Below are 17925 nucleotides of genomic sequence, written 5' to 3'. Positions count from 1 at the left end.
TTTATAGTGAAATATCCAAACTGTTCTGCTGAAGACCACTGGAGGAATAAACCTTCAATGATAATATGTGGGTTGAACAATATTTGGGAAATTCTAGTGAAAGAAAAATTCACCTACAAAAAAAATTTCAAAACTATTTTGAAATGTGGTTACTAGAAAAAAAAATCAGCAGAAAAAAAATCTCACCAGCTAACAAGCCTTTAACAGTTATGTTCTTTGTTTAGTAAACACTGATGATATCTGTTTTGTTTAATGAGATTAATTCTTTATGTATTCTTAAATATATATAATAGTATCTGTAACTATACTTGTATTGGGACTATTATGTAGGTTTGCATAGTATTAGTCGGACACAGTATACTAGTGGCCATCATTGAATTACTGAATTCCTATATTCCTAAGTGAAAAACTGATACTTTATTATTGTTCTGTACTATACTCAGAAATGCAAGGTGGGTGAGGCAATATCTTTTACTGGACCAACTTTTGAGCTTCACGAGCTCATCTTCAGGTCTGGAAAAGGTAACCAGAGTATCACAGCTAAATAAAAGGTGGGACAGATTGTTAAGAATAAGGGGTTAACACACATTGCAAAAGAAACTTCTTAAAATGAAATAGGCAATTAACCTTTTTCAAACCTGAAAGAGAGGTCTGTTGTCTCTTCCACCAACAGAAGTTGGTCCAATAAAAGACCCAAGCTTACCAGTCTTGTCTCTCAAATCCAGTGATCACCATAGTACAACACCACCACAAACTATATTGTTTGTGTTATTTATTTATTACAATGTCAAGTATTATTAAAAACAATTAACAGTTTTAACTGGAATTGAAAACAATCATGAAATTGGTCACATGACCTTTACTCAGACACAAAAATATGATGCATAAGGAAAAGTAAAATTACTTTTCAGCTGTTCAATATGAGATAAATAAACGAGCACAAATGCCATAGCATTTTATGCTTAGGGAAGAAAAAAGTCACCACAGCTGAGCTATGACCTCAAAAGCAAAATGTCTTCTTTTAACAAAAGTATGCCTCAGTAACTGTTTTGAGTTACTAAATAGACTGGTAACTGCAATAAAACAGCCAGTGGACTATCAAATAAGGCCCTAATTCAGCAAAGCATTTAAACACTTCCTTAACTTGAAGTGAACCACAATGCTTAAGTGTTCTGCTAAACCAGGATTTACTTAAGATTGTGTTTAAATGCTTTGCTGAATTGATGCTTACATCAGGAAACAGACAAAATATAAAATGAAAAAATAAAATGATAAAAGCAATATCCACACACAAGAAAAAAGTGCATACAGAGATTAGATACTGCTACAGATCTTCTGGAATACTGTACTAATTTCAATGCCAACCTGAGAAAAGAATAGAGGGAAGTGGCATGGAAAACTGTAATTATGACGACAGTGCAACGTGGTTAATATCACATCAAGACCTGAACATTTTTATTTCGCAGTTTTATAATATGACAAAGAATGTACTCTTCTCAAATGGAAATGCACGTGCCCCCCTGCACCTCCACACAGAGAACGTCAAACTACCGTCAGAGTTGCAGCTCTTTTAAAGATGAGGGTGAGCTGTGTATCACTGATAACTTTAGTGGCCAGCACCAGATACAAAAACACTCAATGCATTATCAGTGTGAAGGGAATTAAGGAGAACACTAAGGAAAAATGAGCATCAAGTACACATGAAACCACAGCATATAAGTCTCCAAAATCAGTACATTAGTGAGATGAGCGCTAACTGAACTGAGGATGGAAATTACATTAGTATAACTATGTCTCTCTTGGGTGTGAAAAATCCATACCTGAGCAATGCACTTAAACTGACCCATCCCCTGATGTACACAGTAATAGGTCAATGGGAGAAATCGCCCATCAACTTCGCTACTGCCTCTCAGGGAGGTTGAGTACCTACGCTGATGAGAGAAGCCCTCCTGTCTTCACTAAAGCACTACAGAGGCACAGCTGCAGCATTTTAAGTGTAGACAAGCCGTGAGTGTTTGTAAGCGACTATAACAGCACTGAAAGGTTAAGTACATGGTACTCTAAAAGGTGCTCTACAGTATAAAGCATATCCTGGAAAACTGCCAGGGGAATACAAACAGACAAGCCTATAAGAGGCCAATTCACTCTTCAAAAAAACTCTTGCCTTTGCATGTTTTCCTTTCAATACTACTCACAACAGCCATTGCTTCCTCCCACTTAAGATCTGTAAAATGATGTTCCTTTGTGTGATATACATTTCTGAACAGCTAGTCATCAAAATGCGTTAAAAACACTAACTAGTTAATGTACTAACAGTACTTAATTTTTTTTTAAATGACTGTCAAGTAACAATCCATTTAGGGCTCAAAGAAAATCTTTAGCTTTGTGATATACTGTGCATATGAGGAGTGGATCTGGGGAGAAAAAAGCATACTGATGTTTGAAAAAACTTGAGACTGGTAGAATTGAAGAACGTATTCTATTCTTGTGGACTTTTTCTGAACTATTCAGAGAAACAGAAATTCACTGAAATAAAAAGATCCTCCAATGGTGACACAAACTCAACATTTCAGTATTCTTCATCGTCAGACTCTGGACTCACGTTGCATCAACTAGCATGAAAGGAAAGATCCTACACTAAAATATATAATTTTGTGCTAAACTTTAAAATCCTCAAGTCCTTAAACTGAACTCCCACCGAAGTAAAAAAGCAGCCATATAAAGAGTGCCATTTTATATTTAATTGACATAATTAATCTATCAAACAGTGACAAAAAACTCAAATTTCCACCACCACAAGGTAAAATAAACTTCAAAAGCAGAAAGGATACAGATTTTTGTTACTTATTGGTTACAATCAGGAAAATAGTTAACCCAGAGATCATAAAAGAAATCAGAAGACTGGGGGGGGAGGGGGAGACTGTTTCAAAGAAGCAAAGTCCACATTTAAAAAGAAAAAGGAGGGAAGGAGACAATTTCCCATTGCAAAAAAAAATTTTAAAGGGAGGTAATTTTTTTATTTTGCAATATTTATTTTTATAGTGTCAAACTAATCTAGGGGTAGTAATGAAATGAAAGGTAGATTTTAGGCAGAATATCAGGAATTATTTCGGACAGGAGGATACAATAAAACAGCCTCCTAAAGGAAGTCTCATTGCTTGTAATTTTTAAAACTAGACTGGACAAAATGCTGCAAAATGCTAACACTGTAGGGAACAATCATCCATTTGCAGGGAGACCAATTATTTACTAGGTCACTTCTATTTGTAACTTCTGTAATTCTTTGATTCTAGGAAAGCAAAAGCTTTAGATGAAAAACCCCATGGAACATTTTCTGTATGCCCTAACAATATCTGACATTAGTAGAGTACCAAACAGCTAAAATTTCAGTAGGCCTGTAATATCCACCTCATCAGGAAATTCCCCCCTTACCACAATAAAGGAATGATGAGAGGAAGGTTTCAGAGCATCCTTTGAAAGCAGGAATAATTAAGCTTCCCAAATCAAAAAAGGATACATTACACAGTTTATTGGCACCTCTATCTACAAACGAGTCTTAGCTGGTATGTCATCCTCTTACTTTCACCTCAAGTAATAGGATTACAAAATGCAACTAAACTATAATAGTGGAGAAAAAAGGATGGGATGATCTTTCGATCCTATAATTTAGCAATATGATGTTCCTGGGCCAATAGCAAGGATGGCAGAAGGAGAACCTCAGAAATATGGAATGCTCACATGACATCAACAGAAACAGATCTCTCACAAGACAAAATAATAACCCATTAAAATGTTCATAGGACAAAGCTCGAATACTATTTTGCATGTATATAGCATCTTTTACCAATGACCTCTAAACATTTTAGAAGCCTTAAACTTTAACATGCACATGAGCTGGGCAGGTTGTGTATATCCCTGTCACAAACTGGTGCACAGAGAAGTTAAAGTGACTTTCCCAAGGTCTTACTAGGTGTCATTGGCAGGGTCTGAACTGCTAGTTCAATGTTACAACCTTGAGATCATAGTTAGCAAATAATGAAATACCAAGAGGCTGTGTAGCAGGTTGGTCACCCGCTCTTGCCCTGAAGGACTTGAAATCACTCCTGGGAGAGGGCTGAGACAGCGAGAGGGCTGCTGGTAGGAAAGCAGCAAGCCTCAGCAGAGTGGGGAAACAGCCATAGATGTGGCCACGCCCCAGTCAGGCCACAACTGGCCTGTATAAAAAGGCCAGTAGTAGACAGAGACTCTCTCTGCCTTCAGATAGAGAGAGGGGCCTGGCTGCTGGGAAGCGGAGGATGCCTAGACTAAGGCAGGGCTGGGGAAAGGCCAGAGGGGCTGGGGAACTCCAGGCTGGCAACTCCACAGCTGCAGGGCCTTGTCCAAGGCCCCGGAGCAGCACTGGGTTCCAAAGAGGGGCAGCAGGTCCAGACCCAACCTTGCCTATGAGGAGTGGCTTATACTGCAGTCTGCCTCAGGGAGCAAGGGCTAATTGGTGACTGGCAGTAGCCTATGACTGAGGCGAGATGGGGATAGGGGTTCCCTGTGGAGGGGAGACCCTGAGACTGAGGGGTGTATGGCCAGGGGGCAGCACTCAGACGAGGCACCAGACCCGGGAGGGACATGGGGGCCAAATGAAAGTGGGACACCGGCCTGCAGAGGGCACTCCAACAGCTGGAGAAGAGCTAATTTCCAATGACCAACAGGAGGCACTGCAGGGGTGAAGCACACATCACTACAGGCTGGTAGAGAATTAAATTTACTTTATTACTAGGGATTTTGCAGTACAAATAAAAAAATTGCTTTCCAAACTCTGGGTTTAAGATCTGAGTTCGTACTTTAACAGTTCTCCGAAGTCAGAAATGAACAGTGGAAATATTTTTATTTCAATAACTGAATAACGGATGAAGTTTTGAAAGCCTTTTCTACTTCATTCTATATATGTCTATGACTGCTGACTAACTATTATTCTATAATGCATTTCTATTTTAAAATAAATTAACTACAACATTAAGACATAATGCCTTTAGAATAGTTATTAACTATACCTGAAAGAAGCTCAAAGAAGAGAGTGTAGCTTCTGGATTTGAGCAGTGAAACAGTAAAGAAGCACACGTGCATCAGGTATGACAAAACTAGTGTTAATTATCAAGATGATTAAAGTACAACAAAGATAAATCTAAGGAAGAGATATGGATAAATTAAAAAGAGCAACATCTATAAATATTAGTATATGCATGAAAAGAGCAGCTTGCAATTCTAGCAAAACACATACAACATAGGGATAATCTCTAAATAAATCTAAAGCTTTAAAAAGAATTTACGTGTGTGTACTGAATACAAGGTGAAAAGAATAAACAAAGTGAAAGATAATACTATGGTAGTACATATACTACACAAACAGAAAAACTAACAGGAGATTGCATGCTAAAAAGCGCTTTCTACCATATTAGAAAAGTGAGTGCCTTCATTAGCCAGAGCACAGCACGCTGGTGCTTAGGCAGGAGAAGTACTATTTGCTTACCTCCTGTAGCAGATCTGCCTGCTCAATGGCTTTAAGAACATTTTTCTTGGAGGTCTCCTGAACTTCCCCTCCCAACAGGAACTCATCCAGAATAAAATAAGCCTTTTCAAAATTGAAGATGATATCAAGTTCACACACCTGAAAAGCACAGTAAGTGTTGTGATGGGAGGATAGCACTGCCTCATTAAGGTTGCCCAACACTTCCTATTAGATTCTTCTTTCACTTGCTCATAACTTTGCCAAACTAAACTGTTTAGGCTAGAAATTTTAACTTGAGGCATTTTCCTAAGGCTTTATTTTTTGTGGAGAAGTTCAGCCAAAATGGTTCCACCACTTCTGAGAATGAGGCTAGTGAGAAATACATCTTGCCCATATTAAAAAATTTTGCGGATCATTTCTGACAAGCTCTGGTACACCCATGCTTTGGAGCAGGGACTTGAAATTTGACAGGAGGGAGGCCTTTGTGTCAGGGATGTGCCTTTCACTGTCCCCATGAGAACCCACCCAAACTGGGTCAGAATCACAAGCATTTGAAAAACCACAGTTCACATCTGCTAGTGGAGATTTGCCTGAATTTCATAGGTAACTATGATTCTATCTGCACTGAGTATGCTCTAGCCTGGGGCTGCAGGGGGCAGAACTTTTCATGAAATTGTAGCTGAAGGAAAGAAGATTGGGATAGGAGCCTTGGGGGAGAGGGGAACAGGACATACAACCACCCCCTCACCTGACAAGGGTGTTGTGAAGACAGGTTAGTTAACAGGCTGGTTCGGCAGAACTAGTGATGTAAGATTTGCCATATTATTTATTTTTATATATATAAAAATATAATCTATCCATGTCCAGCAGCAAACATATCACTTTTAAAAAGATCTTGTACACTAAGCAATAAGATGATGCACTTACTATATTAATAAAAATACAATGGAATTTTGTAAAAAACTGAAACCAAAATCAGTCACTAACTTACACTGCCAAAATACTTGTCAAGTAGTTCCACATAACGATGAATTATTTCCAGGGTTATCAGTTCATTGTCCTGATCTTCAATAGCACAGCAGAAGTAAAGGCTTGCATATCTGGAACAAAATTATCATTATTATTAAAAACACCAGCCCCCATGTCAGTTAAATTAGTGCTCCTGAAAGGTGACAGTTTCCAGGACTGAGAACAAAGATCTGTGTATCCTCAGAAGTAACAGATTAGAGGCAGTAGCACTGCAAGCTTGCCCACATAGTATGACTGCTGTTCCTCAAAAAGAACTGGGAGGGACCACCTCCATGGATCAAACATTTCAATTTCTATGGCCTTTTTAACCATTGGCTTCTCTCACATCAAACTGAGCTTGTTAGAAAAAGCCTTTTAAATTTTCTATTTTTTTTAGCTTTATTTCTATTGAATCAGGTTTGACAAAAAACAGTAACAGAGGATTTTTTAATGCATTACAAAACAAATTATGTCTTTTATACACAGTTGAGTAAATCACTTTCTATTGACTTGTTTTAAAAAAAAAAAAAGAGTACAGAAAGCATCCAATAGATAAGATCTGAAAATCTAAATTATAAATAAAACGTTAAATAAAACATTAACATTAAAACATCAGTCTGAAAAGAGAAAAATACCTGTGTTTTTCTAGAACAGTTTGAAGATTACTCTAATTACTAGCACTCATACCAAATCTGTCTGAATACTTCTATTCTGTTACTCAAGGCACATGACTTTCTCCACATTCATTTTAATGTCATCTGATTATTGCTATGTTAAGCTGAACTGTTTCCCTTCCAATGCTCAAGAATAATTTGAATCTCAGGACAATAGCAGAAATTCATGTCAAGTTAAATGAGTAATAAGCTCTTAAAAGGACAGGCCTTAAATATGATTAAACAAACAATTTGACCTGTTTCAGACAAAACAGCTTTTGTGTTACTAAACAAAACAAACAAAAACAAATGAACTCCAACTCCATAGCACTTGGCCATAACACATTCCCATATCCAGGCTATGAACAGCAAGCACCTACACCAGATTCAATCATAACTGTAAGGGCCACATTTGTCATCTTCTGAATGAGTAAACAAAGGCACATGACCTCGTCAGGCCCCAATGCTTGAAGGCAGTCATACTGGTTCTCCTAGTTTTGGATATTTTGAGGTCCAAGCAAGCCCTGAGATGGGCAAGCTAAATCTCTTGTCAAGTCTAGAGTGGGTCCTCTGGAGATGAGAATGTGCAAGAGTTTATTTCTGTGTTTTTTCTCACTGAGATATGTGAAAATATATTTTCCTCTTAAAACCCTTCATTCAGAGAATGTCTTGCCAATACAAACCATGATGAAGGGCTACAGCCTTGGTCAAAACATTTCAGCCTTCTTGATTTGTGTACATTGGGTATTTCAGGGGATGTATATATGGCACAAGCTATAAACTTACCAAATTTTTATTTGAGTTTGTATTGATCTCACAACAAAAGGATGTCAATGAGGCCCTGGGACTTAAGCAGTATATGTTTACTTCCAAAGTTTTAAAGAAAGTCAAATCACTGAACTGGTAGACATGGTTGGCTACACACCTGCAACCCAAGTTACTAAATCAACTTTGACAGCAGTAACCTCTTCTGCAGATGCACAGTGAATAATTTATTTCAGGTTAACTAGTTTAAGTTCAATTATTAGTTAATTCAAAGCTAAAAAGCATTCAAAAGTTGAAAAGCAGTAAAGCTTGTTTTCTCTTCCAAACTATGAATAAAAACTAAATGTGAGAGGATGAGATCTGCTATTTCTAAAATCCTGAAGGACACAGTGACCAGAAACAACTAGTTCAATTCACTAACTGCAGGTAACACTTTGTTTAATAAATCACTTAGTTTTAAGCAGGCTGATTTTTTTTTAATGTACCCAGCATATTTAATATAGCTTTAGTTTATTAATTAAAATCTTAAAATTTTGCTTGCATTTTATTTAGCATTTCAGTTCCTATCCAAAGAGCTCAAAACAAACAAGTAAAAAATTAATCCTGCAAATAAGAAACGCATTATTTACTAACATAATACAAAATGAAAAAATTAAGCATCTGCATAAATGTAAGCTATATAACTGCTTAAATAAATGTGTGTAGACATAGCATTTCCTCCTCAGGCCTTGGCTACACTGGCACTTTACAGTGATGCAACTTTCTCACTGAGAGGTGTGAAAAAACACCCCCCTGAGCGCAAGTTACAGCGCTGTAAAGCGCCAGTGAAACAGTGCCCCAGCGCTGGGAGCGTGGCTCTCAGCACTGTAAACTAAACCCCACAGGGAGATGAGTACCTGCAGCGCTGGGAGAGCTCTCTTCCAGCACTGGCGCCGTGACCACACTCACACTTCAAAGCGCTCCCACAGCAGCGCTGTACAGCTGCAAGTGTAGCCATATCCTAAGTTTGCAAAAAGCAGCACCAAATTTAGTGTAAAGGCTGTATTTAGTTGCAAATTAACATGTTTTAAGTATTGTCAATCAGTTAAACAACCTCTCTTTAGAAGTACAAAGGTAAAACAATTAAAACTGATTGCTTAAAATTTGCTTTGATTTAAATGAACCTACTACCTTGCTCTGTAGTATCTGAAATTCTAACAATTAGGTAGTTCTAGAAGTATAAAGCATGCATTTCAGCAATTCAGCTTAAGAAATACGAAAAACATGAAGAACTAGCAACACAAAACTACAAAATGTTAAATGTTTAGTGTTTTATTAACAAGTCATGGTTTTTACCAAATGTGAGTCAAACTGTCCCCAAACTATGGGATTAAAAAAAAAGAGAGACAGACCTTGGTAGAGGATTGGTTCAGGATTCTCTGTAGCATCCTCAAACTTGCAACCAAGATGGAGCACCTCTTGCTAAGGAAGATTGTGACCGCTGCCAAGGTTTGTCAGTTTCTGTAGATTGTCTGGTTCTCTTTTGGTTACCTGCTCAGGACAAAGATCACCAGAACTCCCTGAATATAAAGGATTGTTTCCAAGGCTGCTCTCGGACTGCTGGGCCACCAGAGTTTGCTCCTATTCCTCCTGGGTTTCAACATTATCTTTGGAAGAATGCACTTTCTCCAAGCCCAAAGGCACTTATACCTATCACACTAAGTGGTTTTTATCACTATTTAAATCCAGTCATTTTAGTGGTGTTCCCTCAGCTGTGTAAGGACCATGACTACACAAACTTGAAGAAAAACAAGGAAATAAAACAAAGGAAAAATTAAAATTACTTTCCCTGACATTGACTAACTTGCATTTTTTTTAAACTCCTTTTATTAAAATTAGCTTTTAGTAGGATGCATTTGTTTCCTTCATCTCACTGGAATGTCAATTACAGTAATGTGTGGAGAAAAGCAATTTCACTTCTGTTTTGTATTACATTCAAAAGGTCGGCAGAATCAAACCATTACTGCTACACAACCGTAGCATTCTGCAAGTAAAACAGATACAAAGAGATTTCTGACTAAGAAAATTAGACCATACTTTCACCCATAGAAAACTGATCTTGATTTCTCAAAGTGAAAAAATACTTATGTACAGATAGCAAAAATCTTTTCTTATTCATATCTGGTGCCTTTGAGACCAAATTAATTTGTAACCAAATTATAGTTATCCACTGCTTGAGGTAAACATTTATAGAATTTAGTCATTCTAAATAGCCATTAAATCATACATTTTTTTCATGTTTGTATTCATCCTTTTAGTTAGACAGCTGAACACAGACCAAGAAAGAATCACTCTCTCTTAAATTTAAGAAAATCTAACCTCTGTTCTTCAGCACATTTGTAAACGCATGAGTGGCTCTTTATAGGTGGATGCTTCCTACTAGGTTATCAAATTAGATTTAAGAAAAAAAGCTCAAAACTAGCCTGTTTTCATCATTAATAAAGGAGAAAACATTTCACTTTCATTATTTTCTTTGCTATTCATTACATGTTTTTTGATGTCTAGTAATTACAAGCTTAATGAGGCAGAACCACCTTTTGTAGACAATCTTCAGGTCTCTCCACTCCAGGAAGCTGCACATTTTTGGTTTACGGGCCAGAACTGTCTGAACAAGTTCCCTCGTGATTTTCTTCTTCTCTTTGTCAGACAACGGGACATACCACTTCTGAAGTCTCAGCTTCCCCTGACGACTAAAAAGCAGCATAAACTGCATCTGTTGAATTAACAAATAAAACTGTACTGAATCTGTCCATCTATATCAAATGCAAACATTTTAAAATTAGTTTTGTTTTATTAGTTTAAAAATGTTCTGAAGTAGGAAAAGAAATGAGAAGCATCAATGACAGCCATCCAAAAGCTAGTGTATCTACAAGATGTTTTTAAAGGTGTAACCATTGTCTTAATTAAGGCATGTTCTACACTGGAAAAATGAAGTATGGCTGATAAGATGTCCACAATGAGTTAAACAGTGGGCTGCACAAGATTAACACCTAGACGAAGAAACAGTGTTCAGGAATTTCAGAAAGGGAGGTTACCACCACCAGATGCTGAACACACAGTCTATGCTTCCAGATAAACTATGCTCAGCACTAATATACTCACACCTTTTGCTGATACTCATTGTTATCAACACAGCTGTTCTACTGTAGACAAATTAAGAAACTGCACCCTCAGCCCCTTAATGCCAAAACCCATGATTTCTGATCCCCAACTCACTGCCAACTGGATTATAGGTATTGCACTAAGAATACTTTTTTCACTTATATTAATTTATTCCACAGTAAGTCAAAGCACTTTAAAGACACTGATTAAGTTTCCTAACTCCCTGGGAGGTGGCAAGCCTTTTCCCCATTTTAGAGGTGGGGAAGATGCAGAGGTTGGCCAAGCGCTGCTGTCCCTCCCCCACAGTGATATTACCATTGTGTCTGAGAAAGCAGGTATGTTAAGCACATTTTCCTGCGCACTTTTTTTTTTGGGGGGGGAGGGACAAGGGGGGGCTCAAACGTCCATTGCACTTGAAGAGCGAGCGGGAGCACCAGCGAAGCCCAATTAGCCTTTCAGGCGGGTCTGCTTCGCCAAGGGTCCTCAGCCCTGATCCGGCTCTGCCTCCCCGCCACGAAGGGCTCCGGCAGTTGGCCGCCTCGCCAGCCCCGCGGGGCGGGAGAGCAGGAAGGATTCTCGGGATCCGCCGGCTCCTCACGAGCGGCGGCCGGGAAACCCACCCGAGGCCGGGCAGCGCCAGCCAGGGAGCCGCCGGGGGCAGAGCGCTGCCGCCGCCACACACTCGGCCCGGCCGAACATCACGCCCCCGCCTCTCCGCGCTCGGAGTCCGTTCCCCAGGGGGCAGAGCAGCAGTTTAACCGTCGCGCGCACGGCGGATGGGGGGGGCGCACGGCGCAGTCCCAGGTTCCCTCCTGCCCCGGGGTCCCGTTAAATCACGGCGGCCGCACGCGTTTGCGCAGCGGAGGGAGCGGCGCGGAGCCCGGTATAGCCGGGAGGGAGGGTCCATACCCCGGAGACTCTCCCCGAGCAGCCCCCCCCCCGGCCGGACGCGGAGCCGCTTACCGTGCCCGCAGGAGGAGACAGCAGCGGGCGGAGGAGCCACCGACTCCAGCTCTTGGCGCGCGCGCAGATGGGCAAGAAACAACCGCCCCAGGGCCCGAGCCGGGAGGGAGGGGCCGGGCGTGGCGAGCGGCTCCGAGCGGGCGGGGCAGGAGCGACAGGAGGCGCCGCTTTTCTTCCAACAAAACTTTATTAGCTCCGCGAACACAGGCGGCGCAGGGGCTGCGCTCACCCGGCGGCGGGGGAAGGGCAAACGGATGGAACAGTCAATCAGCGGGCCGGACATATAATCGGCGCGTGCGGTCGCCTTGCATCAGCCAATCAGAGGGCCTGGCACACTGGCACGGGGAGGGAGTAATGAAAGGAGCCAATCAGCATGACAGAACCACAATAGGGGCGAAGTAAGGATTACGGCAGCCAACCAGAAAATGAAACACAGAAAGCGTTTTTTTACAGGAGCCAGTCAGCGACGGAGATACAGATCGGAAAATGGCCTCTGTCAATCAGCAGCCTGGTGATAAACCCCTCCAACACATCCACAAAGCAGGAAGTGACTGAGAGCTAGAGGTGCTCATTGCGCATGCGGACCTGCTAGCGTTCTCTAGTGTCATCTATGCATATACGCCCAGGGGCGTTCCCTAGAGCATGGGCGCGCCCCGAGGGAAACACGTGTTGATGGCCGTGGGGCAGGGAGTGAGACACGTGCACCCTCTGGGCCGGGCCAGCGTTTTTCAGCGGCTGCATCAGGGTGTCGGTGGTTTGCAGTTGTTCCCCGGGGGCGGGCACAGTCACTGAAGAGGAGATGTAGTTATTAGCACCCTCGTGGTACAAGGTTTAGTTGTAGAGAACAAAGACTTCGGTTAATGTCTCTTTCACCTGAAGCACCTGACCAGAGGACCAATCAGGAAACCGGATTTTTTCAACTTTGGGTGGAGGGATTTGAGTGTCTGAGTCTTTGTTTTCGGGCTGCCTGCTTTCTCTGAGCTTTGGAGAAGTAGTTCTACTTTCTAGTCTTCTGTTTCTAAGTGTAAGGACAAAGAGATCAGATAGTAAGTTATATGGTTTCTTTTCTTTGGTATTTGCATGAATATAAGTGCTGGAGTGCTTTGATTTGTATTCTTTTGGAATAAGGCTGTTTATTCAATATTCTTTTAAGCAATTGACCCTGTGTTGTATCATCTTAATACAGAGAGAACATTTGTACTTATTTTTCTTTCTTTTTATATAAAGCTTTCTTTTAAGACCTGTGGGAGTTTTTCTTTACTTCAGGGAAATTGAGTCTGTACTCACCAGGGAATTGGTGGGAGGAAGGAATCGGGGAGATCTGTGTGTTGGATTGCTAGCCTGATTTTTGCATTCCCTCTGGGCGAATAGGAAAGTACTTTTTGTTTCCAGGATTGGGAACAGAGAGGGAGATTCACCCTGTTTGGGTTCACAGAGCTTGTGTCTGTGTATCTCTCCAGGAGCACCTGGAGGGGGGAAGGGAAAAAGGATTATTTCCCTTTGTTGTGAGACTCAAGGGATTTGGGTCTTGGGGTCCCCAGGGAAGGTTTTTCAGGGGGACCAGAGTGCCCCAAAACACTCTAATTTTTTGGGTGGTGGCAGCAGGTACCAGGTCCAAGCTGGTAACTAAGCTTGGAGGTTTTCATGCTAACCCCCATATTTTGGACGCTAAGGTCCAAATCTGGGACTAAGGTTATTACATGAGTGGCAGCTGGTGGGAGATAGACAGAATCCAGAAGCCAGTAGAAATATTATATTTTTCTTTTCTCTGCTAAGGGCTTTTTAGCAGAGAGAAGCAGTTGGTTTTAAAAGGGAACCAGAGAGAATTTTTTTTTCTGCTCTCTCTCGCAGTTTGTGGCTTGCATGTTAAGGGTCTTTTGTCATGCAATAGCCCTCCCATTAGGAGGCAAGTACCAGCACTTATAGGCATGCAAATAAAGTGGTTTTTCTGGTTTCCCTTCATTGAACATTAGCTAGAGAGAGAAAAGGAAAATTAGCTAAAGGCACTGTTGCTAGGCAGACTTCAGGAGGCAACAGAGAACCTGCAGTTCAGAAGATAAACACCGGAGGGCACCCCAACACAAGAAAACAGGAACCATGACTTCTAAGGCAAAAATTGACGCCGAAGAACAAATCAAAGAAGCTGAACACAGGCGACAACTGGAAATAAAACAAAAAGAGATGGAGATGAAAGAAAGAGAAGAACAGATCAAAGAGGCAGCCTACCAAAGAGAACAGGCAGCCAAAGAGGCAGCCAAGGAGGCAGCACACAAAAGAAAACTAGAAGAAGAAGAGGTGGCCTACCGAAGGAAACAAGCAGAAGAAGAGTTGGCCCACCGCCGAGAAATGGAAAAGCACCAAAAAGAAATGGAAAAAACAACAAAAAGAGAATGAAGAGAAGGAAAAACAGAGAAAACATGAACTGGAGTTGGCAAAAGCTGGGCTGCATGTGCCAGCCAACCCTAACAACCCGGCGCCAATTATTGCTCCACAGCACAGGAAATTTCCCACCTACAAGGCAGGTGATGACACCGAGGCCTTCTTGGAAAATTTTGAAAGAGCCTGTCTTGGGTACAGCATTCCCGAAGACCAGTACATGGTAGAATTGAGGTCACAGCTCAGTGGACCTTTAGCAGAGGTGGCAGCTGAAATGCCTAAGCACCAAATGAATGACTATAAACTTTTTCTAACCAAGGCCAGATACAGGATGGGGATAACCCCAGATCATGCCCGTCGGCGCTTCAGAACCCAAAAGTGGAAACCAGAGGTGTCATTTCCCAAACACGCCTACTACATTGCAAAAACTATGAGGCCTGGCTAACAGGAAACAACATTCAAACCTTGGAAGAACTGAACCTCCTCATACAAATGGAGCAGTTCTTGGATGGTGTTCCTGAAGACATCACGCGGTACATACAAGATGGAAACCCCAAGAATATCGCTGAGGCGGGGGAGATTGGAGCCAAATGGATGGAACTGGCAGAAAGCAAGAAAGCTACTGTCAAGGGGAACGATTACCCCAGGGAGCACACAGACCATAAACCCTACAACCGAGGACAGCCAAAGACCCCACATACCACCCAAGTAAAGCCACAGATACCCTACCCTTCAACCTCACCAGTCTCCAGTAACTCACCTCGGCCCAGTGACCCATCAGATGGAAGATGCTTTAAGTGTAATGAACTGGGACATATCAAGGCCAAGTGTCCCAAGAACACCATGCGACTGCAATTCATTACACCACCATCACACCAAAGATCCCCAGGCCCGGATGCCTCTCAAATACCCTTGGAGCGAAGGGAAAATTTGAGAGTGGGCGGAAAGAAGGTTACTGCGTGGAGAGACACGGGGGCACAAGTGTCAGCTATCCACCAATCCTTCGTTGACCCCAAATTCATCAACCCAAAGGCCAAAGTTACAATTTACCCCTTCATGTCACAAGCTGTAGACTTGCCTACAGCTCAACTGCCTGTCCAGTACAAAGGCTGGTCAGGAATGTGGACTTTCGCAGTCTATGACAATTATCCTATCCCCATGCTACTGGGGGAAGACTTGGCCAACCAGGTGAGGCGGGCCAAGAGAGTGGGAATGGTTACACGTAGCCAAACCAGGCAAGCTTCCAGACCCATTCCTGTTCCTGAACCATCCACAGAGGCACCGTCTGTGTTACCAGAGACCCAGACAGAGGTAGAGGACCCGGATTCCATGCCTACCACTGAAACAGCCACAGCATCTCCAGTCCCAGGCCCGGAACTGGAACAGCAACCAGCACCAGCAAGTGCAACTACATCTTCAAACTCAACGCCAGAGGGCGCCAGCGAGCCAAAACTGGCAGAAGCGACAGACAGCCATACCCAAAAGGCTCAGCCAGAGCCTGAAATACCCTCAGGTGCACCAGCGGAGAGCGGTTCACCAGCAACGGAAACAACCCCATCACCTACATCGCTTCCAGAGGGACCAAGCCCAAGTCCACAGTCTGAGGAAGAACTGGTGACCCCAGCCTCAAGGGAACAGTTCCAGGCTGAGCAGGAAGCGGATGACAGCCTTCAGAAAGCTTGGGCGGCGGCACGGAGCACCCCACCGCCTCTCAGCTCTTCTAATCGATCCCGGTTTGTTATAGACCAAGGACTTTTGTACAAGGAAATTCTTTCTGGTGGACACCGGGAAGAATGGCAGCCGCAAAAACAGTTGGTGGTTCCAACTAAGTACCGGGGGAAGCTCTTAAGCTTAGCCCATGATCATCCCATTGGCCATGCTGGGGTGAACAGAACCAAGGACCGGTTGGGGAAGTCCTTCCACTGGGAGGGGATGGGCAAGGACGTTGCCAAGTATGTCCGGTCTTGTGAGGTATGCCAAAGAGTGGGTAAGCCTCAAGACCAGGTCAAGGCCCCTCTCCAGCCACTCCCCATAATTGAGGTCCCATTTCAGCGAGTAGCTGTGGATATTCTGGGCCCTTTCCCAAAAAAGACGCCCAGAGGAAAGCAGTACGTACTGACTTTAGTGGACTTTGCTACCCGATGGCCAGAAGCAGTCGCTCTAGGCAACACCAGGGCTAACACTGTGTGCCTGGCCCTAACAGACATCTTTGCCAGGGTAGGTTGGCCCTCTGACATCCTTACAGATTCAGGGTCTAATTTCCTGGCAGGGACCATGGAAAAACTGTGGGAAACTCATGGGGTGAATCACTTGGTTGCCACCCCGTACCACCATCAAACCAATGGCCTGGTGGAAAGGTTCAATGGAACTTTGGGGGCCATGATACGAAAATTCATCAACGAATTCTCCAATAATTGGGACCTAGTGTTGCAGCAGTTGCTGTTTGCCTACAGGGCTGTACCACATCCCAGTTTAGGGTTTTCACCATTTGAACTTGTGTATGGTCACGAGGTTAAGGGGCCATTACAGTTGGTGAAGCAGCAATGGGAGGGGTTTACGCCTTCTCCAGGAACTAACATTCTGGACTTTGTAAGCAACCTACAAAGCACCCTCCGACACTCTTTAGCCCTTGCTAGAGAGAACCTAAAGGATGCTCAAGAAGAGCAAAAGGCCTGGTATGACAGACATGCCAGAGATCGGTCCTTCAAGGTAGGAGACCAGGTTATGGTCTTGAAGGCGCAACAGGCCCATAAGATGGAAGCATCATGGGAAGGGCCATTCACGGTCCAAGAGCGCCTGGGAGCTGTAAACTACCTCATAGCATTTCCCAATTCCTCACTAAAGCCTAAAGTGTACCATGTTAATTCTCTCAAGCCTTTCTATTCCAGAGACTTACAGGTTTGTCAGTTTACAGTCCAGGGAGAGGATGCTGAGTGGCCTGACGGTGTCTTCTACGACGGGAAAAAAGACGGTGGCGTGGAAGAGGTGAACCTCTCAACCACCCTGGAACGTCTGCAGCGGCAACAAATCAAGGAGCTGTGCACTAGCTTCGCCCCATTGTTCTCAGCCACCCCAGGACGGACTGAACGGGCATACCACTCCATTGATACAGGTAATGCTCACCCAATCAGAACCCCACCTTACCGAGTGTCTCCTCATGCCCAAGCTGCTATAGAACGGGAGATCCAGAACATGCTACAGATGGGTATAATCCGCCCATCTACCAGTGCATGGGCATCTCCAGTGGTTCTGGTACCCAAACCAGATGGGGAAATACGCTTTTGCGTGGACTACCGTAAGCTAAATGCTGTAACTCGTCCGGACAACTATCCAATGCCACGTACCGATGAGCTATTGGAAAAGTTGGGACGTGCCCAGTTCATCTCTACAATAGACTTAACCAAGGGGTACTGGCAAGTACCGCTAGATGAACCTGCCAAGGAGAGGTCAGCATTCGTCACCCATGCGGGGGTGTATGAATTCAATGTCCTTCCTTTCGGCCTTCGTAATGCACCCGCC

The 17925-nt window shown here is 42.9% G+C and overlaps 1 protein-coding gene across 6 annotated transcripts in view; it reads right to left on the bottom strand.

Moving 5' to 3' along the window:
* Nucleotides 1-17925, bottom strand: part of AP1S2 (adaptor related protein complex 1 subunit sigma 2) — an 86759-nt gene that overhangs the window by 30448 nt on the left and 38386 nt on the right. For 5 of the 6 annotated variants that reach the window (XR_007775859.1, XM_050964678.1, XM_050964695.1 and 2 more), the window contains exons 2-4: nt 10500-10678; nt 6492-6600; nt 5522-5659 (exon numbers count right to left, since the gene is read on the bottom strand). Coding sequence is in view for 5 of the 6 variants with exons in the window: in XM_050964678.1 (XP_050820635.1) it covers nt 5522-5659; nt 6492-6600; nt 10500-10678 (426 nt within the window). In the remaining variant the exon portion in view is untranslated. Of the gene's footprint in view, nt 1-5521; nt 5660-6491; nt 6601-10499; nt 10679-12030; nt 12166-17925 lie in introns of those variants that run through there. The other variant, XM_050964714.1, reaches the window with a different exon arrangement.

The sequence above is a fragment of the Gopherus flavomarginatus genome, chromosome 1 (genome assembly GCF_025201925.1).
Source record: "Gopherus flavomarginatus isolate rGopFla2 chromosome 1, rGopFla2.mat.asm, whole genome shotgun sequence".
NCBI classification, from domain to species: Eukaryota; Metazoa; Chordata; order Testudines; family Testudinidae; genus Gopherus; species Gopherus flavomarginatus.
This window is presented reverse-complemented; position numbering and strand designations above follow the sequence as displayed.